Below are 26,162 nucleotides of genomic sequence, written 5' to 3'. Positions count from 1 at the left end.
ATGGTCGTCTCCCGGTCTGAGCCACTGATCCAGATCACTCTGCTGCCTGGGATCCCTGTGCACCTCTCTAGGGACATACTCGGGCAAAATGTCCCTGCTGTCGACATATACGACAAGAGCCAAACACTCCTCGGCACTGCTCTGTGGAATGCTTCCCTCCACAAGTGCTGCAATATGGTCCTGTATAACTTTGGCTCTCACCAGCCTGTCTCGAGCCACTGGAACTGGAAGAACTGCTGCCAGACTTCTTAAATTGTCTTCCTCTGGCTTTCAAATAGTCCTTCTTTCCACCACTGCTGCTACCACTCTCGAATCTGGGAGGGGGTTGCTGTGGTATCGGTGCTGGGGCAACATATGAAGCTCCTCTCTGTCTCATCAGACCAGCTTCTGCTCCCTTTGCTCTGTTCAGGACGTCAGCAAAGTTGTTTGGTCGCCCAGTGTTCACCAATGTAAATATCTCTGGATTCAAGCCTTTGATGAATTGATCAGCCATCGCTTCTTCATTCTCGGCCACATGTGGAGCAAATCTCAGTAGTGTAGAGAATTTAGACACATATTTCTCAATGTTCAAATAGTATGTATAATAGAATTTAAACTGATATGTATAATAGTATGTATAATAGAATTTAAATTCAAAACTTAGAGTTTTTTTTCAGATCGGACTTTTGGGGGAGAACAACTTTTCGAACTTTTGAAGACGACGACGGCTTGGGAGAACAGGGAGAAAAAACCACGCATTTCACACGCAAGATCCGTGCACCATCACTAAGATTTTTCCTCTCTTGTTTTCTTATTTTCGTTCATGAATTCGAATATTAGATTTTCTTCTAGTTTTGAATTTATGGAGTAGTTTTTCTTGTGATCGGGACCATGATAGGGACAAACTTTAGACCTTGTTCATTCACTGGATTATTTGATTTACGAGTTAATATATGTTATTGATTAATGTTTGCGTAATTTTCGTGCTTTTAATTTAGCCAATTATTTGCATGTTTGTTGTTTGATCTTGACTCAAAGGAGAATAGATTGAATTTATCTTCAAAAATATTAATCAACACACGGTTAAATCGACTAGAAATAATATTCGGTTTCAATGTGCGATTTTAGGCGACAACTGTGATTACATCGTTGAATAACGCGTTTTTGTTTGATTAAATTCAATTAGAAATAATTGGACTGTTAAATGAAAATATGATTATAAATTCTAGAATAGATTTATAGTTAATTCAGGGAATTTCATCGTGACATCGGATAATCTGTGATTAATTAATTCCAATGCGTAACAATAATCAAAGTTTGGACCGTTGTGTGTTCCCGGTCATTTTGTTGAATTTGAAAAGTTCCCAAGTTTAAATATGTTCTGAAATTTTGATCTTAGTTATTAATTTAGTATAGTTTAAATTAATTTAACTTGCTCAAATTATCATCAAATCACTTATTATTGTTTGCCTAGATTAAATCGAATAATTTAAATCTTAGTACTTAAATAATAGTCTCTGTGGGATCGATACTTGGACTTGTCGTCCATTTACTATAACTTGACCTAGTCCGCTTGCTAGATTTATTCCCAACCGAAATCGTCGGTCAAGTTTTTGGCGCCGTTGCCGGGGACTTTCTATCAATCTGTGATACAATCAAGTGCAATGGGGTGAGTACCGATGCCATTCGACTCAGATTATTTCCATTTTTCCTACAAGGAGAGGCTATGGAGTGGCTTCGAGACCTTCCAGCTGGTTCTATCACTACATGGGATGGATTAGTCGAGGTCTTCATGCACAAGTATTTCCCCCCAACTAAGATTACACAGTTGCGAAATGAAATCACATCGTTTAGAAAGAGAGATGGGGAATAATTGAATTTAGCATGGGCAAGGTTTAAGAAGATGTTGAGAATGTGCCCGAGACATGATTTTCCGATAGGCCAGCAGGTTAAGACGTTCTAATACGGGGTGGATCCATCTATGCGATCTATGCTTGATGCAGCAGCAAACGGTAGCTTATACAGGAAAACGCCAACCGCAGCGCTTGAAATCATATCTAATATGGCTGAGAGCAATGTAGGCTGGCAAGACAATCGAAGGGAGAAGAAAGTCGGATTCCTTGAGATGGATGCTTTGACAGCGATCACAGCAAAGCTTGATGGATTGACACATCAGATGACACAGTTACAAACGAATAGATCAACACCAGTCAAGTTAGTGAATCAAATTCAAGGGAATTCTGAGACAGTTGGTGGATCATCTATTGACATGCAGTTCATGCCAGATATGTCTTGTGAGGGAATACAGTGTTTTGGGGGAGACTCACTGAATTATGTGGGAAACCAGGGTCGACAACAATATAATCCATACAGTTTCTCATATAATCAGGGCTGGAGGAATCATCCGAATTTTGGGTGGAAGCAGTCAGAAAATACTATTGAGCAACCATATTTCAATTCTCCACAACATCCTACACAACAAAAACCTCCTCAGCAACCACCAAAACCTCCGCAAGGTACTGGACCTTCTATGCCACCCGGTTTCAAGCCACAAGATAGCAAATCGAATCTTGAGGATATGCTAGCCAAGTACATAGCTGGTAATGAGATGAGATGGCAAAATCATGATGTAATGATGCAAAGGGTAGAGACTCAACTAGGGCAGTTGGCGACACAAATGGCTACACGAGCTCCGGGTTCACTACCTAGTGACACAGAAAAGAATCCGAAAGGTGTCAATGCAGTTACGGTGACATCTCCCATAAAGCATGAGGTAGTTGATGTTGAAGATGATGTGAAAGAAAAGGGATCATCCAAGCAAGGGCCCGAGGATGCAAGGAAAGCAGGTAAGTCTCTGAACTCGAACCCCAATGTTGATATTAATTCACTCTCATTTCCCCAAAGAGCAAAGAAACTGCAACTGGATACTCAAATTTCAAAATTCCTTGAGATTTTCAAAAAGCTGCATATAAATATCCCATTTGCAGAGGCTTTAGCTCAAATGCTCTCCTATGCAAAATTTCTTAAAGAAATTCTATCAAACAAGAGGAAACTAGTGGATTTTGAGACAGTGAAGCTTCCGGAGGAATGTTCTGCAATTTTACAAAATAAGTTGCCTCCAAAAGCTAAGGACCCAGGTAGCTTCTCTATTCCTTGTACCATAGGAACTTCATTTTTTGGTAAAGCTTTATGTGATTTAGGTGCAAGCATTAATTTAATGCCTTATTCATGTTTTGAGAAGCTAGGAATTGGTGAAGTTGAACCTACTACGATTTCCCTACAATTAGCCGATAGATCTATTAAATACCCTAGAGGAGTAGTAGAGGATGTTTTAGTAAAGGTTGACAAGTTTATTTTCCCAGTGGACTTTGTTGTGTTAGATATGGAAGAGGATCGTGAGATTCTTCTTATTTTAGGAAGACCATTTTTAGCCACTGGAAAAGCTCTGATAGATGTACACAAGGGTGAGTTGTTATTGAGGTTGAATGATGAGAGTGTAGTGTTTAATGTTTTCCAGTCTATCAAATATCCCAATGATACATCTGATTGTTTTAGAATTGATGCTACCGACGAGTTTGTTGAGTATGGTTTGCAGGAATTACTTGGTGAGGATCCTTTGGCGGTCTGTTTGACCCATTCATGTTCGCAAGAATTTGGAAATCAAGAGCTTGACGAATGTATTCATTATCTGGAAGCAGACAGACCGATTTCAAAAACGGTAAACTCGAGGATTGGGGAGCTTGGGCATATCCCACGACCTTTAAAATCATCCATTGAAGAAGCCCCAATCCTAGAGATGAAACCTCTTCCTTCGCACTTAAAATATCTATTTTTACTTGATAATGATAAATTGCCAGTGATAGTCTCCTCTACTTTGACAGGTACGGAAGAAGAGAAGATGTTGCGAGTTCTGAGAGATAATATCAAAGGCATAGGTTGGAGTATTGCAGACATCAAAGGGATTAGTTCATCCATGTGCATGCACAAAATTCTGATGGAGGCCGACCACGAGACATCTACCCAACCTCAATACGTCTGAACCCAGCTATGCAAGAGGTGGTAAAGAAAGAGGTGATAAAGCTACTGGAAGCAGGTATTATTTACCCAATTTTTGATAGTAGGTGGGTAAGTCATGTACAAGTTGTTCCGAAAAAAGGTGGGATCATTGTAGTAAAGAATGAAAACAATGAGTTAATTCCTGACAGAACTGTTATAGGGTGGCGTGTTTGCATCGATTATAGAAAACTTAATGACGCCATCCGTAAAGACCATTTCCCCCTCCCTTTTATTGATCAAATGTTGGAGAGGTTAGATGGACATCCTTTCTATTGTTTCCTGGATGGTTATTCGGGTTATATGCAAATTCCCATTTACCCTGAAGATCAGGAGAAAACCACTTTTACATGTCCTTATGGGAAATTTGCATATAAATGAATGCCATTCGGTCTATGTAATGTACCAGCAACTTTCCAACGCTGCATGATGGCTATTTTTCACGACATGATTGAGGACTTTATTGAGATATTCATGGATGATTTTTCTGTCTTTGGCTCTTCGTTTGATACGTGTTTAACTAACCTGTCTAAAGTCTTGGAGAGATGTGAGGAGTCAAATCTAGTTTTAAACTAGGAAAAATGCCATTTCATGGTGAGAGAGAGAATAGTGTTGGGGCACAAAAGTTCTGAAACTGGGATTGAAATTGATAAGGCTAAAATTGAAGTAATAGAAAAACTCCCAGCCCCAACAAACATCAGAGGAGTGCGTAGTTTTCTAGGACATGCAGGGTTCTATAGGCGCTTTATAAAAGACATTTTTTTGCATTGCTAAGCCACTGACAAATTTGCTGATAAGGGATGTGCGCTTTGATTTTTCTGATGAGTGTGTGCAGACATTTCAAGTTTTGAAGGAGAAATTAATCACCGCACCTGTGATGATAGCGCCTGACTGGGGATCGCCATTTGAGATGATGTGTGACGCAAACGACACAGCTCTAGGGGCAGTGTTGGGGCAAAAGAAGGAAAAGTGCATCCATGTCATCTACTATGCCAGTATGACACTGTCAGCGGCCCAACTGAACTATGCTACTACAGAAAAGGAGCTTCTTGCTGTGGTTTTTGCTCTGGATAAATTTAGATCTTATTTAATAGGGAGCAAAGTTGTAGTGCACACCGATCATCCAGCCTTGAAATACTTGATGGCCAAAAAGGATGCAAAGCCAAGGCTAATTCGCTGGATTCTTCTGTTGCAGGAATTTGACATGGAGATAATCGATAGGAAGGGAACAGAGAACCAAGTTGTTGACCATCTCTCGCGTCTGGAGAACAGAAGTCCAGGTAATGAAATTATTCGCGATGATTTCTCAGATGAACAACTTTTTGAAATCAACAGTTTACCATGGTATGCCGATTTTGTTAATTATTTATCCAGTAAGTTCATTCCTCCCCATTTTACTTATCAGCAAAAGAAAAAAAATTTCTCAGATGTGAAATATTATTTGTGGGAGGATCCTTATTTGTTTAGAATATGTGCAGACGGTATAGTCCGGAGATGTATTCCCCAGGAAGAGGTAAGTGAGATTTTGTTTCATTGTCATGCTGGTCCGGCTGGAGGCCACTTCGGGGCAATCAGAACTGCGTCAAAAGTCCTCCAGTCTTGTTTTTATTGGCCTTCATTTTTTAAAGATGCACATGAATATGTTACAAAATGTTCAAATTGTCAGCGCACAGGTAATATCTTTAGGAGACATGAATTGCCTCTTAATAATATTTTGGTGTGTGAGATATTTGATGTATGGGGTATCGATTTCATGGGTCCGTTCCCAGTTTCTTTTGAGAACAAATATATCTTGGTGGCTGTAGATTACGTGTCTAAGTGGGTGGAGGCACTTGCATGCAAAACTAATGATTCTAGGGTTGTCGTTCAATTTCTTATGAAAAATATCTTCTCACGTTTTGGCACACCTAGAGACATTATTAGCGATGGGGGTGCTCACTTTTGCAATCGTCAATTTGACAGTCTGTTGGCTAAGTATGGGGTCCGACATAAGATGGTCACGCCTTACCATCCCCAAACTAGTGGCCAAGTCGAGGTATCGAACAGGGAACTTAAACGCATTCTTGAGAAGACTGTCGGTGCTTCAAGGAAAGAATGGTCTAGAAAACTCGACGATGCACTTTGGGCTTACCGTACTGCTTTTAAAACTCCCATTGGCATGTCTCCTTTTCGATTATTATATGGAAATCATGTCACCTACCCGTAGAACTTGAACATAAGGCTTATTGGGCTACTAAATTTTTAAATTTTGATGCTAAAGCCACAGGTGACGAGAGAGTGCTGCAACTGCATGAACTGGATGAGTTTAGGTTGGATGCTTATGAGAATGCCAAACTTTACAAGGAGGAAACTAAACGTTGGCATGATCAGAACATCGTCCATTGAGAATTTGTAGTGGGACAACTGGTACTGTTATACAACTCTCGACTGAAGTTGATGCCAGGTAAGTTTCGTTCACGATGGTCAAGCCCATACACCATCACGCAAGTTTTCCCTTATGAGACAGTGGAGATCACTAGTGAAGCAACTGGAGCATTCAAGGTGAATGGGCATAGGATGAAGGTTTATCATGGTGGTACCATGCCCGATGAGCCGACCACCGTGGATCTGCAGGATCCAAACTGAATACAGGGAGTACAGTCAGGCTATCGACTATAAATTTAGCGCTTGCTGGGAGGCAACCCAGTGTTTAGTTTTTATTTTTCTTTCATCTTTTATTCTAACTTTCTTTCTTTCTCTCTTTCTATTTTATGCATATCTCGTGAGCTAATATCAGTGAATGGTGGTGCAGGTAATTTATTCACTGGCAGTGGGATTTCTCAAGTGAGAGGAGTATATTAGGACGAGCGGATTCAGAACGTCAAATAGACCAGGAAAGTTTCTGTACAATTCTTGCATCTTGTGTGCTTAATTGAGTTTCAATTTGATGTGTAGATTTATAGAATTGTCCATTCCTGACTTTGCATGTGTGTTTGGTTCGTAGTAAAAAAAAAATTTTGGATTTTCTGAGCCTACCCGGACCCATGCACGGATATTCACACGGGGTCCGTGTACATCACTTTCAGCTTTTATTTTTTTTCGAACCTAGCCGGACCTTTAGACGGACCCCTACACAGGGTCCGTGGCAATACTTTCAGATTTCCCCAATTTCCCAAAGGTACACGGACCCCAGCACGGGGTCCGTGCCTTTTAATTTTTCGGGCAGATTCAGAATAAACTCGCGACTCTCCTTCTCATAATCCCTAAATCCCCAAATCGCTTCACCCCAACCCACCGCCGCCTCGCTGCCGTCAGAACACCCACTCACTCCCACCACCGTCTAGCACCCCGACTCAACTCCACAACCACAAACTCCTCACAGTTCGAACCATACACCATCAGTGTCTCCTTCCATCGCCGTCTACCGTCGCCGGCCGCCTTGCACCACTATGCCATCACCTCTTTCGGTAAACGTGGTTTTCCCTTGACTCTAATATTCGCCTATCCACGTTGGGATTTTGTGCCACCCGTATGATTATTGCAAATTAGTTGGATTATTGCTTGGGACTTGTTCGTCGATTGTTGGACTGCTGGATTTTGTTTGTTTAAGGGTTCATTGTTATCACTTTGAGTGTAGTTTTTTTGGGGATAGATTGTTATAGAGGCCTATTGCCCGTATGTTGTCTCAATTTGGATGTTGATTATTATCATTGGGTTTGGATAGGCTCGTGCATTGTTTCAGTCTGTTTGGATCCGTTGGAATTGTTGTGCTTCATTTGTTGGGTATTTGAATCTAGCTGCTTGAATCGCTATGCCTCCTCGTCGACACACTAGTAAGCGCCCCCGAGGCAGTGCCTCCTCATCCTCTGGGTCCGCCAGGTTGCCATTTGATGCTTTAAGGTTCACCTGCCGAGAAAATTTCGAGTGGTACTCGGCGCTTCATGGGAACTCCGTCATTGTGGAACATTCTATTCATCCACGGATTGACCACGAGGTACCACTCCGGGCAGAGTTTGATAAATTTGGATGGGGACCTATTCTGGACATAGCCTGACCTTATTACCCTGACTTGGTCTGGAAATTCTACTCGAATGTTGAGGAAAAAGAGACGATTGGGTTGCCTCATTTGCGTACTTATGTCAAAGGAGTTCCTATTGAGTTGACCAGCGCATACCTGGCCGCTATTCTGAATGTCCCTAATGACGGGCTGCCGGTGGTCTTCAATCAGGTGGATATCTTCCTATCGGACATCACTTTTTGGATCCCTGAGGCTCGACGCCGGCTCCTGTTCCGCACATCTCCTACCGGCTCCCGCTCCAGCGTCCTCCCGACTTCCCTCCCGTTGCTGGATCGCCTCATATGTTACTTCATGGGGGCGAATATCATTCCGAGGAAGGCCGGGAACAATGAGGTCCGCCATATGAATCTCTATCTCATAGACAAGATATTGAATGGATTGGGAGCCATTCCTGCTATTCCGGTGGCGATCATGATTTCCCATATGCGTTCAGTCGCCCATATTGTTCCCACGAAGAATAGGATGCCATATGCCCCCTTTCCTATCATCATCTCCCGGATCTTGACGGCCCATGGTGTCGATCTCATTGGTGAGACTTCCCTCCTGCCCACCTCTACACAGATGCTCACCACCCAGGCCATGCAGGGCATGTACTTCATTTTCCGACAGGTTGCCTGGTACCGTAATCCAGGGAGTCGACATATCAGTCCTCATCCCCATGACCCACTAGTGCCTCCCCCTACCCTCGATGAGCGAGCCTGGGAAGATCATGTGGAGGAAGAAGCGGCGTTGGATGCCCAAGCTGGACCTCAAGCTGGTTTACCCCCTCGACAGCGCGCCCCAAGAGGTACACGTCAGGTTTTCTCGTCCTTATTTGATTACATGGACGACATACGCACTCGATTGGCTAGCATCGAGCATCATTCCAGGACGCAGTCATTTTCAGACGATATCTATGCACCACCTTGGGATAGATCCGCACTTGATGGCATGGAGGACTTGGAGCTAGGATCAGATGATGAGTCGTTAGCTTATTTTTATTTTAGGACTTGTGGAGGACTTTATCGCTATTCTAGATTTGTGCATTCCATTCTTATGTTGTAATTGATGCTATGGAACATTTTCTTAATGTTTATTATCATTTGGATTTTAGTTGAGTGCTTGAGTGCTGTCCCTATTTCTTTTTACGTTTCTTTGTTTATTCGATGTCATTCTTTTCAGGAATTGATGAGTTCCACCCCATTTGCACTACCTACTCGACATTTTTCCACGGAAGTGTTTTTGCTTTAACTGTCTTGCTAATTCATGTTGCATCGCTTTACACTAAGGGCAGTATCGATTTCAAAGTGTGGGGGTGGGCCAGTTTTGTTACACATCGTTGCACAACACTTTTCACGTAGGATGAGACTATATCTAGATAAAGAACCCTTGTTTTACTTGATAACCGGATTAATTTGTTAGATTTTGGATCACCCGGAAAATCGTTTCATGACTAGCATTGAATAAGAGGAGTCGTAGTTTCAAGGAGAGAGTCAGGCATAAACCAGTTTTGCATTGACATTTCATTCCATGCACGTAGTCAGTATTTTACTCATTGAAAGTGAATTGGTGCAAGGTGAAAAAAAAATGTATATATTTTGAAACTACCTAGAACTTGTCTGATTAGCTTTCGAAGCGAAAATACGAACGATGATGACTTAGGGATGATCTAGGCGATCTTTGGACTGTTTGAGCCTTTCAAGCCTACCTGATACATCATATATTGTCTCTAGTAACCCTTTTTGAGCCTGTAAAAAATCGAATAGTGTGTGTCAATGACACACAATCAGACCCCATTCGTAAGTTATTCAATGTCCCACATCAATCACCTGAATTTTAGCCTATACACTTTTTCCTACCTACTTTTGAGAGAAATAGACATCGTGTACACATTGAAAAGTTCGAGATACTCCAATGAGTTGAAGGAATTTGTTTGAAGGAACTGATGAATCATTGATTAAAAAAAATTGAGAAGAAAAGAGGAAAGATGTATTGAAAACACCCGAGAAATTTGTGGGTGAAAGATGGAGGAAAATGAAAAAGAAAGGAGATGATAGAGCTCTACGGATGATGAAAATACAATAATTGATGGCGAGTTAAAAGTTGAATGAATGCACTGCAGGAATATGTTTATTTTCTCTAACTTTTGATTCTCATGCCTTCTATTGTAGCCGTGAGCCTTGGCCTTACGTTATAAGCTTAAAAATACCTATTAACCAAGTCATTATCGTTCAATATTTAGTAGAGAGGTGTATGAAAGTCGACCATATGGGGCGTTCCTAATATATATATATATATATATATATATATATATATATATATTTATAATATATAGCATATAAGTGATCCTGAAACCAAGTAGCTGTTGATGAGTATGAGTCCTGACTTGCACACTACACACATCTCGTTCTGCTGATCTTTACTGGGTAATGTTTGAATCTTAAATTTCGATGAACACGAATCTTATGATATTCGAAGCATGATCTTTTGACCGGGGGTGATAGAATTTGACAAATTGAGAAGTTTTGATTGTACTACTCGAGTTCTGAATCTAAGATACGTCTCATCTTTATTTCATGTCTTATTTGTTCGAGGACGAACAAAGGTTAAGTGTGGGGGAGTTGATAAGCATGATTCATATAGCGTTTTAGGAACTTTATCTTGTCGTATTCGTGTTTATCTGGCGTTTTTATTCCGAGTTTTGTGCTTAATTCGTGTTATTATTGCTATTTGCAGGTTTGACAGAAAGATGATTAAAGACAACGAAAGGGAGGAAAAGTCAAGCTTCGCAATGTCATGTCGGAAATACCCGGAAAAATAGGAAATAACACAAGATTGAGCACCCGGACCTAGACACGGACCCCGTCTAAGGGTCCGTGCCTTAGAGGCCTTAGAAGAATTTTTTAGCAAGTAAAGACGGACCCGTACACAGGGTCCGTGTCCAGCATCAGCCGAGAGAAGAAAATTAGCGCACCTACACGGACCTTCACCCGGACCCCTACACGGGGTCCGTGTCCAGTGTTTCCGGAAATGATTTCGAAGCGAGCCTTCACGGAGCCCAATCCTGAGGCATACACGGGGTCCGTGTACCTGATATTGGATCCAAAAATTGCGAAGATTCTGTGGAGATTTGAAGGGATTTAAGAAGGAAAAATAAAAGAGATTGGAGTTTTTTTTTCAGATCGGACTTTTGGGGGAGAACAACTTTTCGGAATTTTGAAGACGGCGACGGCTTGGGAGAACAGGGAGAAAAAACCGCGCACTTCACACGCAATATCCGCGCACCATCACTGAGATTTTTTTCTCTCTTGTTTTCTTATTTTCGTTCATGAATTCGAATATTAGATTTTCTTCTAGTTTTGAAATTATGGAGTAGTTTTTCTTGTGATCGGGACCACGATAGGGACAAACTTTAGACCTTGTTCATTCACTGGATTATTTGATTTACGAGTTAATCTATGTTATTGATTAATGTTTGCGTAATTTTCGTGCTTTTAATTTGGCCAATTATTTGCATGTTTGTTGTTTGATCTTGACTCGAAAGAGAATAGATTGAATTTAACTTCAAAAATATTAATCAACACACGGTTAAATCGACTAGAAATAGTATTCAATTTCAATGTGCGATTTTAGGCGACAGCTGTGATTCCATCGTTGAATAATGTGTTTTTGTTTGATTAAATTCAATTAGAAATAATTGAACTGTTAAATGAAAATAGGATTATAAATTCTAGAAGTAGATTTATAGTTAATTCAGGGAATTTCATCGTGACATCGAATAATCTGTGATTAATTAATTCCAATGCGTAACAATAATCAAAGTTTGGACCGTTGTGTGTTCCCGGTCATTTTGTTGAATTTGAAAAGTTCCCAAGTTTAAATCTATTCTGAAATTTCGATTTTAGTTATTAATTTAGTATAGTTTAAATTAATTTAACTAGTTCAAATTATCATCAAATCACTTATTATTGTTTGCCTAGATTAAATCGAATAATTTAAATCTTAGTACTTAAATAATAGTCTCTGTGGGATCAATACTTGGACTTGTCGTCCATTTACTATAACTTGACCTAGTCCGTTTGCTAGATTTATTCCCAACCGAAATCGTCGGTCAGGAATTTCATAATACATTTCATGGGTTTTGATTTCTCAACGGTTATGTTTTGTTTTTTGTTTTTCACATCATCACATTTTTTCATATTGAGAAATTGGTTAAATAACCTCGATCAACTCTTTTTTTAAGAAAATGACCTCCTCAAGTGTATTTCAGGAGATCATTTTCTTAAACAAAAAATTGACCGATGTTAAAAAATAAAATACAACTGATATCACTATGAACATCATCTTTAATATATTGGACTAATTGGTCACGAAAAATTACTCTTACATGTTGTCACGGCTGACAATTTCGGCGCACGACACACAAAGATCTTGACAATGAAAGCTATTACAGATGCTTGGTGACATCCCTAATATTTTTGAGTGCTTTAGAATTTCTTTGAGCGCAAAAAAATGTCTAAGATAAGTTAGAAGGATGAAGGAATTGAAGCTTCACAAGAAAGGGCTTAAGACATTGTACAAAACTTGAACTTTCTAAGCTCATGTGGAATGACCAAGATTGTCGTAGAGAACGTTTGGTCTAGAAGCTTTTGAGGCAATCTAGAAAAATTTGGAGACTTGGAGGAAGATCTAGATTGTTCTAACACTCTCGTATTTTGCCGAATGTAAATATGTAGGAATATCTATTACACTCGATTGTGTAGATTAGTGTGAAATGTCCTGGATACTAGAATGGTCTAGATGGGTAATCGAGATTTTCCTACCACAATAATTTAACTCAAAAATTTATTAAATTAGCTCGAGCATACCGCAAGTGCACGGGTCAAGTTTTAATACAATATATGAGTAAGACTATCTTCCTACAAGGATTGTCGTATAACAAACTTACCTTAAACATAATTCTTTATTTAAATTTAGCGAAATGTGAAAACATATTAAACTAAATTGAAATTAAAAGAAATGATGAAACAAGCGCGATATAAATAGTTTAAATTTTAATTAAAAAAACAATTATTAGGATTTCAGTTTACATACCCCTTAATTCTCTTTAATGATTGAACTTTGATTTCAAGTCATGCTTTTTACGGAATTTCTTTTTCTATCACTATACTATGTCGAGCTATATTGAAATTTTTAGAACATTTACGTTTGGTGATTTAACAAGACCGCTGATCCAATAAATAATTACAAAGCCTAGCCGAACTTTCGAATCAAAACTGTTAATCAGAGCCCTATCGATTGCCTAAGCAAAACTTTTAGTGAATTAATAAATGGCAAAGGGCGACTGATAGAAGTCAAAATAATATAAAATGGTCGCTGACAGAAGCCGAGTTGATCAAATGAAAACTGATAGAACAATATACCTCGGTAAATTAATCTATATATAGATTTGAAAACATAAACTTCAATTATTGCTTATATTGATTATATCAATTCATTCAAATTTGAATTTAATTCATTTTTATATCGATTCATATGTAATTTATGGATTATATGTTTTTTATTTTTTTTATTTAAATTGAAATTGAATTCTATTGAAAACTTAAACTACTTTTAAATGTTTGCATTCATTATATCAATTCATTTATTTTGAGATATAATTTTGTATTACTTCTATATATTTAATTGTTATTAATAACTATATAAATAATTCAGTCTGATTACTGCATCACGTTCAGACAATCAATTCTCAATCACAATAAAAAAAGAGTGTAATGTTCAGTGTCACCCGTGAGTTAAATCATTCAAAAATACATTTGACGCTTAAACTCTGATTAGTTCGTTAATACGATCTACACGTATAGGGAAAAAATTGTAATTAAATGTGAATTATTTTCAATTTATTTTTTAAAAATAAAATTTAAATTTGACGTTCCTTCAAAATATAAATTACATTTAAGTATCTGCATTGATTATATCATTCTATTTAATTTCGATTCTGATTTTAAGTTGTGTTACTTTTATATATTTTATGTTTACTATTCTCTATCTTACAAAATAAAATATAAATTTTCTAATTTAATATTACATTTTTCAACTTTTTAAAAGAATGTCTGTAAAATGTTATTATCATTATGTATCTTAATAAAACTTGAAAATATGCATCTTAATAGAAATTTAATATAAATATTTTTAACATGTCCAAAAAATAATTATATTTTTAATCAAAATTTATTCATCTAATAAATGGCAAAATATTTGAATCTTTGAAAAATATTTATTTGTTGTTTAAAATTTTGATAAACAAAATAATATATGATTTTTTAAATATTTTTCAGTTCTTTTTATTAATAGAAGTTTCACTTAACCAAGATAAATAAGTCAATTTAATGACAAAATATTGTTATCATCATCTGAGTGTTATATCAAAAGACATAAATGTTTTGATATAATAAATTTTTATAATAATATTTAAAATTTAAATATATTTATTATTATATCAATAATTTTAATTAATTATTCAAACACTAATATTTACTAATTTAATCATTAATTACACAGGTGAAATACTAGTTATTCTAAACAACGAACATTCTCTGAACATATGCCAATCATTCTTAAAGAGCAGAGCCCATGTGATGATTGGATAAAATCTCACGTAACAACCTTTTCAGTACGTTGAATGTCTGAGCTCATGCGCACTACTCGAAGTGTAATATCTATCAGAAAGGACGATTACATGACATAACGCTGTCTGCATTTGTAATTGATTTCCAGATTCAAATTGTTGCAGGCGATGCCTATAAATATATCATTCAGACACACTTAAGAACTCTCTTTCTCACTTCAATTTTTCAATATGCCTAAGAATAGTTCCTCGAGTTCAAAGCATTTTTCGAGATATCACTTTAGGCCATTAATCAATAACAATTATTCGACCATAGCTCGTGGAACTTCCAATACCAAAAATTTAGAGTTGAAATTGACGTTGATTAATTTGGTGCAGCATAATCGGTTTGAGGGGCTCAGACACTACAGATCCTCCCTTTCATTTGAGAACTTTCTTGGAGATTGCGGATAAGGTAAAATTTAATGGTGTTTCTGAAGATATTATTATATTGAGTTTGTTTCCATTTTCTCTCATGGATCATGAACGGAGTTGGCTCTATTCACTACCATTAGCCAGTATTACCACATGGGTATACATGACTTCAAAATTTCTTGGTAAATATTTTCCACTAGCCAAATCTGCCGAACTGAAGATTGAGATTAACACATTCAAAAAACATGAGTTCGAGCAATTTTATGAAGCATGAGAACACTACAAAGATCTTCTTAGGAGATGTTTGAAACATAATTATGAAGTCTGTGTTCAAATTGAGTTGTTCTATATGAGTTGAATACCTCGACGGGGATGTCAGTTGATGTGGCTGCTGAACTAACGATCTTTGTAAAAATGTCTGATCAAGCCTATGACATGTTGGATCATATGATCATCAATAATTTTCAATTACTTTCTTAGAGATCCTTAATGAAGAAGCCTGCTTGAGTTCATGGGGTAGATCCTATCACATTACTCACTGCTCAACTGCACTTATTACACATATAACATCAATGAACAAAGGAAATCAATCAACACATGAAGCAGTTGCAGTAGTTACTGAGGAAGGCCCTAGCATCGAGGAAGCTCAATATATCAATAATATGAATTATGGCTGCTATCGAGGAAACCCTTTGCCTAATTACTATCATCATGGTTTGCGTAATCATGAAATTATTTTGTATGACAACAATAAAAATGTTTTGAATCCTCCTACTTGGTTCAATAATCAAAAGTGGAAGGGTAGACCATCTTTAAAATATTTGATGAATACTTTTGTGTCTATATCGTCAAAAAGAATTGAGAAGACTGAGTCTAGGTTGGATAATATTGAGACACATATGAGTAACATGGGTGACACGATGAAATCTCTTGAGTTTCAAATAGGGTAACATGCAGCTATTGTAAGGATTATTTTGTCCGACAGATACGTAAATTTACTCAAACAATCCTAAGATCCTTAACGGAAAAAAAAATTTAATGGGAAATATTTTTAGCCGTTATCACCTTCCAAGAATACCGAGATAATTGCGTCCAATATCTTTTCAAAATAATTTCCAGAATTAAAACCCACATCGATCTAACACCACTGAACCATAAAAAATCATTCATATTCAATTTTCAGTAAAATCTGGATTTTCATCGAATTTTCTTTGTCGAAATACTAATGTCCTCTTGACACAACAATATTCACAATGTTATGTTTATGCATGACTTATTTATGCCTAATAACAGAATGTAACAGAAATAGAAACATGAAAGCAAATATGAGATATGTTCACAAATGAAGTGTTTTCACAAATGTTGGCAACATCTTCTGACAACACGCACAATTCCAGAAAAACAATTTTGATTTTTATGCACACTTGGAGACTTATCAACTTTCTGATCATAGAAGTGGTAGCTCCCACACTAGAAGAACGGTCTTCTTTAGGACTCCTCTAGGTAGTTTTTTCCATTTTCTTCTATTTTTGCCTTCTGTATTAAATTCAGAAGAGGTAGCTCCCACACTAAAAGCACAGTCTTCATTGGACTCTTTTAGGTAGCTTTTTCCCATCTTTTCTTCTGATATAGAGCATATGCATAATTGATTTTTCTTTGTACTCAATCTTTTCAAGTCACTTTTCGTATGAGACAATGTCATGGAGTACATGATCATCCTTCAACTATTTTGTGATTTAATCAGATTGTTAAGCATATCCAAGTGTGTTAAGTTTAGATAGAACAAGAAATTGTAAGTGCACCAGAAGATTTATGCAACATAGTGATAACACATCATATAACAGTATGCATGCACATGCAGTATGTCTAAGTCCTCGAAATGCACATGCATGTTAGGTGTTGTCCGAGATGTTGTAACATCTGAGACAACATCTATGTATGATTAGGCAGAACACATGCTGAGAGATTTCCTAAGGTTAGAGAATCTCTCAAAAACTAATGCTTTTGTGAATATGTCAGCCATTTGGTTATTTGTACCAACAAATTCAATTCGAATCAATCCTTTTTCTACTAAATCTCGAATAAAGTGATGTCTAATGTCAATGTGTTTTGTTCGAGAGTGTTTTACTGGATTTTTTGAAATATCAATTGTATTAGAATTATCACAGTATCCGATTTCTCTCTAATGAAACTAACCCATGAAAATTGTGAGAAATCATAAACATAAACTTGACAAATAAGACTCTCACCTTTAGATTTCTTAATAAAAAGAGTTTTGTCTACCTCACCTCGTTTGAAGCCAATTTCCAGTAGATATTCACTTAATCTGTGAGTATAAGGAGCTCATGCAAATAAGTCCAGCCATCTTTCGGTAATCCACTTTTTCTTTCTTTCGAGTTTGGACACCTTCATGCATACTTCCAATTATTTGAGATGATGGATGGTTTTTCTGAATTTTACTTGGAATATTCTGTCCATCATCTACCGCGTCATCATCGTTATTTGTTTCGTCCGCAGCTTCAGTGACTTCAGTGTCAGGTGTTGTGTCAGATGTTGCAACATCTGGGGCAACATCTGCATTTTCCAGTGATATTGGAATTTCCAGAAACTCATCCACATCATCTTCAGCTGTTTTCTTTTTGAGATCTGCAAGATCATCAAAAACAACATTAATGGATTCCATAATAGTCCTAGTTCTTAAATTAAACATGCGATAAGCTCGACTATTAGTGGCATATCCCAAAAACAAATACTTATCACTCTTTGAATCAAATTTTGCACGTTGATCCCTGTCATTCAAAACATAGCACACACAACCAAAAACATGAAAATATTTAAGGTTAGGCTTCTTTCCCATAATTATCTCATACGATGTCATAGTCGAACCACTTCTCAAATACACCCTATTTGAAATATGACATGCGGTGTTAAGGGCTTCTGCCCAAAAACGCTTTGAAATGCACTTTGAAGTCAACATCACCCTTGCCATTTCTTGAAGTGTTCTATTCTTACGTTCGGCTATCTCATTTTGTTGTGGTTTCTTTGGAGCAGAAAATTCATGTGAAATACCTTTCTTGTCACAAAAAGATGAGAATGAGGAGTTTTCAAATTCCTTACCATGGTCAGTCCTTATCCTTGTCACCTTCAAATTATGAAAGTTTGTAATCCTTGTGACCAATTTTTTAAACACATTGAAAGTGTCTGATTTCTCCCTAATGAAACTTATCCATGAAAACTGTGAGAAATCATCAACACAAACAAATGAATACTTCTTACTTCCAAAACTTTCCACTTCCACAGGACCCATAAGATCTATGTGTAGTAATTCGAGGCAACGTGTTGTCCCAAAGTGGGGCAACATGTGATGTGACACGCGAGTTTGCTTACCTTTTTGACAGTCTCCACAAATATATGGTGTACTAGATGATAGGTTAGGCATACCTCGTACAGCATCGTACTTACTCAAATTCTTCAGGGTTTTGAAACTAGCATGTCCAAGTTTTTGATGCCATAGGTCGAGTTCACTAACTTCTGCATGTTTGCATGAAAGTTCTTCACCTATTTGGTAGAAATTGTCCAAAGACCTTGTACCTGTCATAATGCACAAATTAGTTTCATCAAAAACTTCACAAGTATATTTATCAAACTTTACATGCAAATTATCATCACAAAATTGGCTTATACTTATCAAATTTGAATTTAATCCTTCGACATGAAGCACATTGTGGAGGTTTGACAGTCCTTCAACACTCAAAGTACCCTTTCCAACAATTTTTCTTTTAGCTATCCCTCCAAATGTCACTCTACCACATTTTTGCTCAATATAATCGGTGAGATATTCTCGTGATCCCGTCATGTGTCGTGAGCTTCCACTATCAAAGTACCAATGACCTGCAGTATTAGTTTTCAACGAAGTATAGACAACTTTACAGTGAGTTTTTACCTTTGGGACCCAAATTTGTCTTATTGTAGGTCGATGTTGGGAGGTGTTGCGGAAAGTGTTGGACAACATTCGGGGCAACATCCTGCTCGACTTTCGATTCATGCAGTCATCCCTGAGTTTAAAACAGTATGGCCTGATATGTCCAAGCTTAAAACAGTAATGACATACATACCTGCGTTTTCTTTTCCTAGGAACTGGGTGCAGCATGTTGTTTTCTTGGTGGAGAACTTTTGATTGATGGCTCGGGTTGTGAATGTGTAGATATATCAGTTTTTTCTTTCACAAAGACCGTTGATTTGGAACATTCACCAATTTCAAACACACCGTCTTTGAAATCTAAGCCCTTCTTGTCATCTCTTCCCATCGAGAGTATGGATTCAAGCTTTGATGTGCTCGAATTAAACTTGGACAATGTTTCAGTTGCCTTTTGAAGTTCTTCTTTTGTCTTTCCCAGTTCTAAGTCCTTTTTGCACAGAATTACTTCAAGTTTGACAACCACGACTCTTAGATCAGTGTTTTCCTTTACAAGAGTGGAGTTGAGCTTGTTTCTTTTGGTCCAATCCTCAAACAATTCTTCATAAAGCTTTTGAACACTTTCAAGAGTCATCTCTTCATCATCAGCTTCTGATTCATCATCTCCACTCGAATTTCCAGAAGTTGTGGATCTCAAACACACTGAATTTTTGCAGATGTTGCGGCCAGGTGTGGCAACACCTAGGGCAACACCTAAAGGATTCACTTGCAACCAGCGTTTTTCTTCATTCCTTGGTCGAAACTGTTGTTGGACAGGAGGTTTAGGAGCTGGTGGTCGAAGTGCTCCGTTTGCAAGTGACGTGTCCATTAAATATTTCTGTCAAAACAAAATAAAAACCAGAATCAGCACTTAGTATATCAAGAGTAGGCTCTGATACCACTTGTAAGGATTATTTTGTCCGACAGATACGTAAATTAATGAGAATATCAGAATGGGATGTAAAATGGTAAATTTGTGTTTTATCAGAATTAGGTGTTGTTCCAGATGTTACAACATCTCGGACAACATGCAGCGGAAAATCATATTTTGTAACACAAATTCACTTTAAATAAATAGATGGTCAAGATTAAATTTGCACAAGTATAAGTACTTGTGCGGTGCCTTATGGAAAAAATTAATCACTAGGAAAAAACAATTGTTAACAAAAAACCAATCACTAGTGATTCTCACTAAAATCAATTTCCTCAACAAGTTGAGAAAACAAATGCTTTCTAAACACAAACAACCAGAATAAAACTAAAACAAGAAAGCAAAAACGTGTTGCCAAACAGTAGATCCACGAGAAGCAATCTTCGGTCAACTTCTTCCCAGATGTTGTCCGCAGATGTTCTCAACATTCACAGCAACACCTTATCACCACTCTTCTATACACAACACGTCTCTTGAATAAAGTTTTCTCTGAAATTCTGAACGTGCACACAGAAGTGAATATTGACCGGGAGAAAAGACCACCACGAAAATCTCCCACGAAGAACTCCCAAGAAAATCACCTCAACGAAAAACTATATCCACGAAAATCTCTTCCACGAAAAATCTCTTCCACTAAAACTCTCTGAATTTTTCTTCATTTCTCTCTCTACACTCTTCTCTCTATTCCCCCTCTATCACCTCACGTTGATCACCTCTTATGTATAGCTTTCATTTCTCATAAAGTTTATCTTCCATAAAGAAATCTATAAGATATGGTAAACAAGAATTCTATTAGAAACAAATCAATAATACCATATCATGTAAATCATTATCATAAATATTATATCTAGAAGATATTTATCACAAAGATAATATCTAGAAAGGTAAAACCCAATATTCCACATAATCTTATCAATATGAAATTAAATTCAAGGAAGAAATCATATCACAATAAAATCTTAACATAATTATCTAGAAAGACAAAACCATAATTAAATATTAAATATCATATCAACAAAGAAAAGATAATATTAGGGAAATAAATCAATAAGATATATCAATTAAAATTAGGAATAAATATTTCCCTTCAGCTATGATAAAGGACCAAGAAAATGGTCAATTCCTAGTAATATTACAATGAATCTCGAGAAGCAAAGTAAGGCTATTACCTTGAGAAGTGTGAAGGAAATTGGAATGGTGGATCCAATGGTTGAAGCTGATGAAGAGAATAAAGTAGACAAAGTGGTAGTTGAGGACGATAAGTCGATGGAAGAAAAGAGTAGTAAGCCCATGATTTTTCCATAACAACAACCACTGCAAAATGCAACTCTTCCATATCCTCAGCAATTTAAAAAACAAGTACTTGATGATGAGTTTTAAGTTCCTTGAGAATTTCAAGAATATTCATATCAACATCTCTTTTGCGGATGTTTTGTTGCAAATGCCTAACTATACCAAATTCATTAAGGACGTGATGTCAAAATATTTGAAGCTGCAAGATTTTGAAACTGTGAAGTTAACTGAAGAGTAAAATGCGATTCTCCAAAAGAAGATACCACAAAAATTAAAAGATCCAGTGAATTTTACTATTCTTTGTATTATTGGTGGTTATCATGTTAATAGAACACTTTGATATTTAGGAGCAAATATTAAACCTAGCACCATCACATTGCAATTAGCGGATAGGTCCCTAACATATCCTCATGGAATTTTTGAGGATGTACTCGTAAAAGTGGACAAATTTATCTTCCTAGCTGACTTCGTGATACTAGATATGGAAAAAGATCAAGATACTCTATTGATCTTTGGAAGATATTTCTTAGCCACTGGTAGAGCCGTGATTGGTGTGCATAAAAAAGTGTTTACTTTGAGAGTTGGTGATGAAACAATGGTATTCAATATTTATATGGGGACCCGAGCTCTAACTCAATTCTTTTCGGGATTAATCAGATCCTTGTTCAAAAATACGGGTCGAAATTTTGCTTTTAACATTACATCAAATGTTTATGACTCAAGCACAAGCTAATTCTATATTCATTACATTACAATAAACATAATATACATGCCTCGTTTTATTCATATTCTACAAACCAGTAATTAAATACAGTACATATCAAAGTACAACTACTAGTTCGTCTGCTACGCTCGTGATCACCACGCTATGTCCATCTCTCATCTCTGTCGCGACCCTGATCCTGCCCCACCTGTTGTTATGCACACATACAGACATAACAACAGCCAGAAAATCCGGTGAGAACAAATCCCAGTATAAAACATGTATACATGCTGATACATAATCATAATTCATGAATCAAAGCAATAATAATGGGCTCCATAGTCTATGAAACCAATCTATATAAACATGCAATTCAAATCAAATCATGTCTTGACTCGACTCGACTATACTCTAGGGATCTCGGTGTGAATAAGACGTCACTTTCTGTCACCTAGCCTCCCAATCAGGGTAACTGTACGTCTTATTCCTAGACTTCGGTCATGTCTGTATCGAATGTCTACAATCGGAGTGAATCTGATCCGAAGCGTCGATACCACCGAACATCTAGTTTAGCAAGTCTGCTAATGACTCTCCTATCTCAATGCTTGAATATAAATCTATAAACAAGACATAATAATAATCAAAGATAAATAGCAAATCTAGTATGTGATTTAGGGAAACTCCAACCAAGTCTGATTCGAGTCGTATCTCCCGAATTCACATGAATTATACCTTTCGTCGCACAATCTGTGTCGTAGTCAAAGTCTCGAAGACGAATCTGTCAATACCAAATCTGAAATGGAAATGTTGATACATATTCTATCAATCTCTAATCTCAATCAACACATATCCAATTCAATACTTGACCTCGGTACCATTTGACGGCATAACAACGTAATTTCTCAATACCGGTCAATCCAACTCCCACATATATCAATAATTCATAGGTCTCAATTCATAATCAGCATCATAAGCATATGATAGTACTCAAAATCTGCACATTTAACTCTAAATATGCTGGAAAATCATAACTATAGCATACAACGTCCGTTCTTCGATCCGCTTGCGTTTCTACGATATCAATAATCTCAAGAACATATTATAAAACTCAATCCATCCTTCTCCTAACACATATATATCAAAATGTGCTGGAATTGAATGAAACTTACATCTTCTTGTACCTTCCAAAGAAAGGAATCCAAATCTATATTTAGATTCAAGTTTTAATGTATAAATCTCACACAATCACAATTATAACTTTGGGAGAACTTGAGGAATTGTTGGAGATGCTCTCGGTTCTGAATTCTGAAATGAGAAAGACTAAATCAGTCCAATATCTATATATATATATATATATATATATGCCATGTGTCATAACAAGGAACAAAGGTGGATTTCTCGCACCAAGCACCGCGGGTGCGCTCCGTCTAGACCGCGGGTGCGCTTAAGCTTCGGCAGTCCATTTATTTTTCAAAATCGACGACCGCGGGTGCGCTACATATAAAACCGCGGGTGCGGTGACATCAACGCGGGTGCGGTTACGTTTGAACCGCGGGTGCGGTGTCATTTCTGTAAATACTTTCCAACTCTCTGTCCATCAACCGCGGGTGCACTCTTTCTTGGACCGCGGGTGCGGTGACCCTACTGTAAAAATGGCTAACTTTCTGTCCATGCACCGCGGGTGCGGTGCTTCTCTAGGCGCGAGTGCGGTCCCTTTCTTCAAGCAACACTTCATCTTTTCATTTTATCCACATACAATCTAGGGCATTACAATTTACAAGGCCATCAAAGTGAGAAATGAGATAAGTACTTGTCATAATATTGGTGTGATTGATTCTCTCATTAATAACTCTGGTGTAGGAAGAGTCTCGGAAGACTTGTTAGAGAGTTGTCTTGTTAACTCAACAATCCATGCAGATGACAATGATTGGGACCTTAGAGAACATTTATAGATCTTTAAAGCTTGCCAAAAGAAAATGGGTATGAGGTTTATCGAGAAGATTTACTAAAAGAAGCATAAAAAAAGGTATCACAAACCACTGTTGATTTAAAGAAATTGCCTAGTCACTTGTGTTATGCATTGTTGGGTGATAATTCTACACATCTGGTAATTATTTCTTCATCTTTTCTCCAAATGAAAAAGATAATTTTTTTACGAGTTTGAGAGAATTTAAATCTGTTTTGGTTTGGTCGATATCCGATATCAAGGGAATTAGCCTCATCATTTGCATGCATAAGATTTTGATGGACAAGTCACTCTGATACCAATTACGCACTGAGTATAGAGCTTTATTTTTGAAAAGCTTTTAAAAACTTCTTTAATCTTCTTAGGTTTGGTATAACAAACCAACTTTTATCGATTGGATTGATTTCTGGATTTTTGAGTTGATTTTCTGCAAAGGAAATATGATCCATTCGTAGCTTTTATTTTCTTTTTTAATTTTTTTAAATAATTGAATTCATTTGGCATGATATAATCAAAGGGAGGATTCCAGATATAATCTAATTCATAACTCATAAACACTTACATGAATAGAGAACTTTTATTATTGCTAATGAAAATGTTGCGTGCATATTACAAGGGAGTTTAAGTGGTACCAAAGAAGGGATGAATTACTATGGTAAGGAATGAGAAGAAAGATCAACTTGTGCAGTCATTGGTTTGGCGAGTGTGTATTGACTATAGGAAGTTAAATAACGCTACAAGAAAAGATCACTTTTCACTTCATTTTATTGATCAAATACTTGATAGATTGGCTGATTACTAGCGTTATTCCTTTTTAAATGACTATTTACGACTACCGAAATTCAAAGCTAGTGATTAAGGATCCTTCTTTATGAAAAGAACTAAATACTCGAATGATCTAGTAGAGAACCATTGAAATAATTTTCAAATTTTAAGCAATGCATAATTGCATAAGGTGGAACACTCACTAAGTTTGTCCAATAATCATTTCATGTCTTCCTTCCTTACTCAAACTTATATTTTATTTGGTTATCAATATTTATGAAAAATTTCCCTATACCATTTTTACTTGGCTTTTATATACACACACACACACACACATATATATATATTTTAATACGTTTGTATGTTTATGTAAAAAAAAAGGGTTCAAAGGTAAAGAAAAAAGAATAAATGACATGTTTGTTGTGGGGTAAAACAAATAAAAAGAAATAGCGGAGAATTCTGCGGTACGGAGTCGGCTTCAAATCATGTAAGATCTACACTTTCCTTCAGGCTTTATTTGCTCTCTGTTTTGTGCAAATAAATCAGAGCAAATATCATGTAGGATAAGATGAAGAAACTAGAAGAAACAATGCACTTTGAATTTTTTAGACACAAGATACGTAAGAAAGTTTCTTGCAACAATATTCAATCCTTATAGAAATATTTTCTGCAGCAAATCTAACAAGTTGACCCCTTTTATAGACTTCAATAATTGATAAATTAAACATTGCAACTTTTCATACATGACCTTTTAGAAAAAAGGTGTAAATAGTTACTTATAAAAATGTATTATTTCAATACAAATACAACTACTATTCATACACACCTTTTCAATATATACGAATATATATAACAATCCCCTGCCATTTTCTATATATTGAAATGCCTTAAAAGAATCACCGAATATTCTTGAGTATTCATGCATCAACAATGGTATCTTTCGATTGAACCATTATCTTAGTAAATGTTCTTTATAATTACTCAGTACAAATAGGTAGACAAGCTTTGAACTGCCTGTATATAAGAATAACCACATAGACCAATACACACAAATTTAAAACTTTCATTTGTCATAAACGATACATTAGGTCTCGTATCTCTATCCTTTCGTGAGTGTTTACAAAGTCTAGTCCATGAAACTTTGTGGATGCCCTAAATCCAACACCAATATAGGCAAGTTCTTAATGCCCCTGCCATATGTGGCATTTAACAAGAATTGTTAAGAAAATTATACAACCTTTAACTACTAACAGGATTACCAACACTAAACTTTTGGGATGACATCGTAGTGTTCAAATCACTATAAAAAAGTACTTTAAATCATTGAATTCAAGACTAGAAGATATATCTAGCGTGGAATTGAAGTTTCCATTGTTAGTGATTTTATTGGTCGGACTTTAGTCCCGTCCCTTTTGATGTTTGCAATACCATTTCTCTGT

General features: G+C 36.7%; 2 protein-coding genes across 3 annotated transcripts; one reads left to right on the top strand and one right to left on the bottom strand.

The window, feature by feature from the left end:
- The first annotated feature begins 1,960 nt into the window (after window positions 1-1,960).
- On the top strand, window positions 1,961-4,018 carry LOC142528278 (uncharacterized). The gene has a single exon (XM_075633324.1). The coding sequence runs from the start codon at window positions 1,961-1,963 to the stop codon at window positions 4,016-4,018; it is 2,058 nt and encodes a 685-aa protein (XP_075489439.1).
- Window positions 4,019-16,273: 12,255 nt separating this feature from the next.
- Window positions 16,274-18,760, bottom strand: LOC142529643 (uncharacterized). 2 transcript variants are annotated; one of them, XM_075635224.1, is made up of 2 exons: window positions 18,552-18,760; window positions 16,274-17,756 (listed from the first exon to the last, which is right to left on the bottom strand). In XM_075635224.1, exons 1-2 carry the CDS (start codon window positions 18,706-18,708, stop codon window positions 17,428-17,430), a joined length of 486 nt encoding a protein of 161 aa, XP_075491339.1. In that variant the 5' UTR covers window positions 18,709-18,760; the 3' UTR covers window positions 16,274-17,427. The 2 variants fall into 2 exon arrangements, with proteins under 2 accessions (XP_075491339.1, XP_075491340.1); XM_075635225.1 differs by having other exon boundaries at window positions 18,573-18,760.
- Window positions 18,761-26,162: the final 7,402 nt, after the last annotated feature.

The sequence above is a fragment of the Primulina tabacum genome, chromosome 16 (genome assembly GCF_025594145.1).
Source record: "Primulina tabacum isolate GXHZ01 chromosome 16, ASM2559414v2, whole genome shotgun sequence".
Lineage (NCBI taxonomy): Eukaryota > Viridiplantae > Streptophyta > Magnoliopsida > Lamiales > Gesneriaceae > Primulina > Primulina tabacum.
Note: the sequence above shows the minus strand (reverse complement) of the source record. Positions and strands in the feature narration are given on the sequence as shown.

Excerpts from the sequence above, each read along its gene's own strand:
- LOC142528278 (XM_075633324.1), top strand. The coding sequence starts at position 1,961 with ATGCGATCTATGCTTGATGCAGCAGCAAACGGTAGCTTATACAGGAAA.
- LOC142529643 (XM_075635224.1), bottom strand. The coding sequence starts at position 18,708 with ATGACAGGTACAAGGTCTTTGGACAATTTCTACCAAATAGGTGAAGAA. Across the intron at positions 17,757-18,551 it reads TAAGTACGATGCTGTACGAG|ATCTCAAAAAGAAAACAGCT; the intron begins GTATGCCTAACC and ends ATGATCTTGCAG.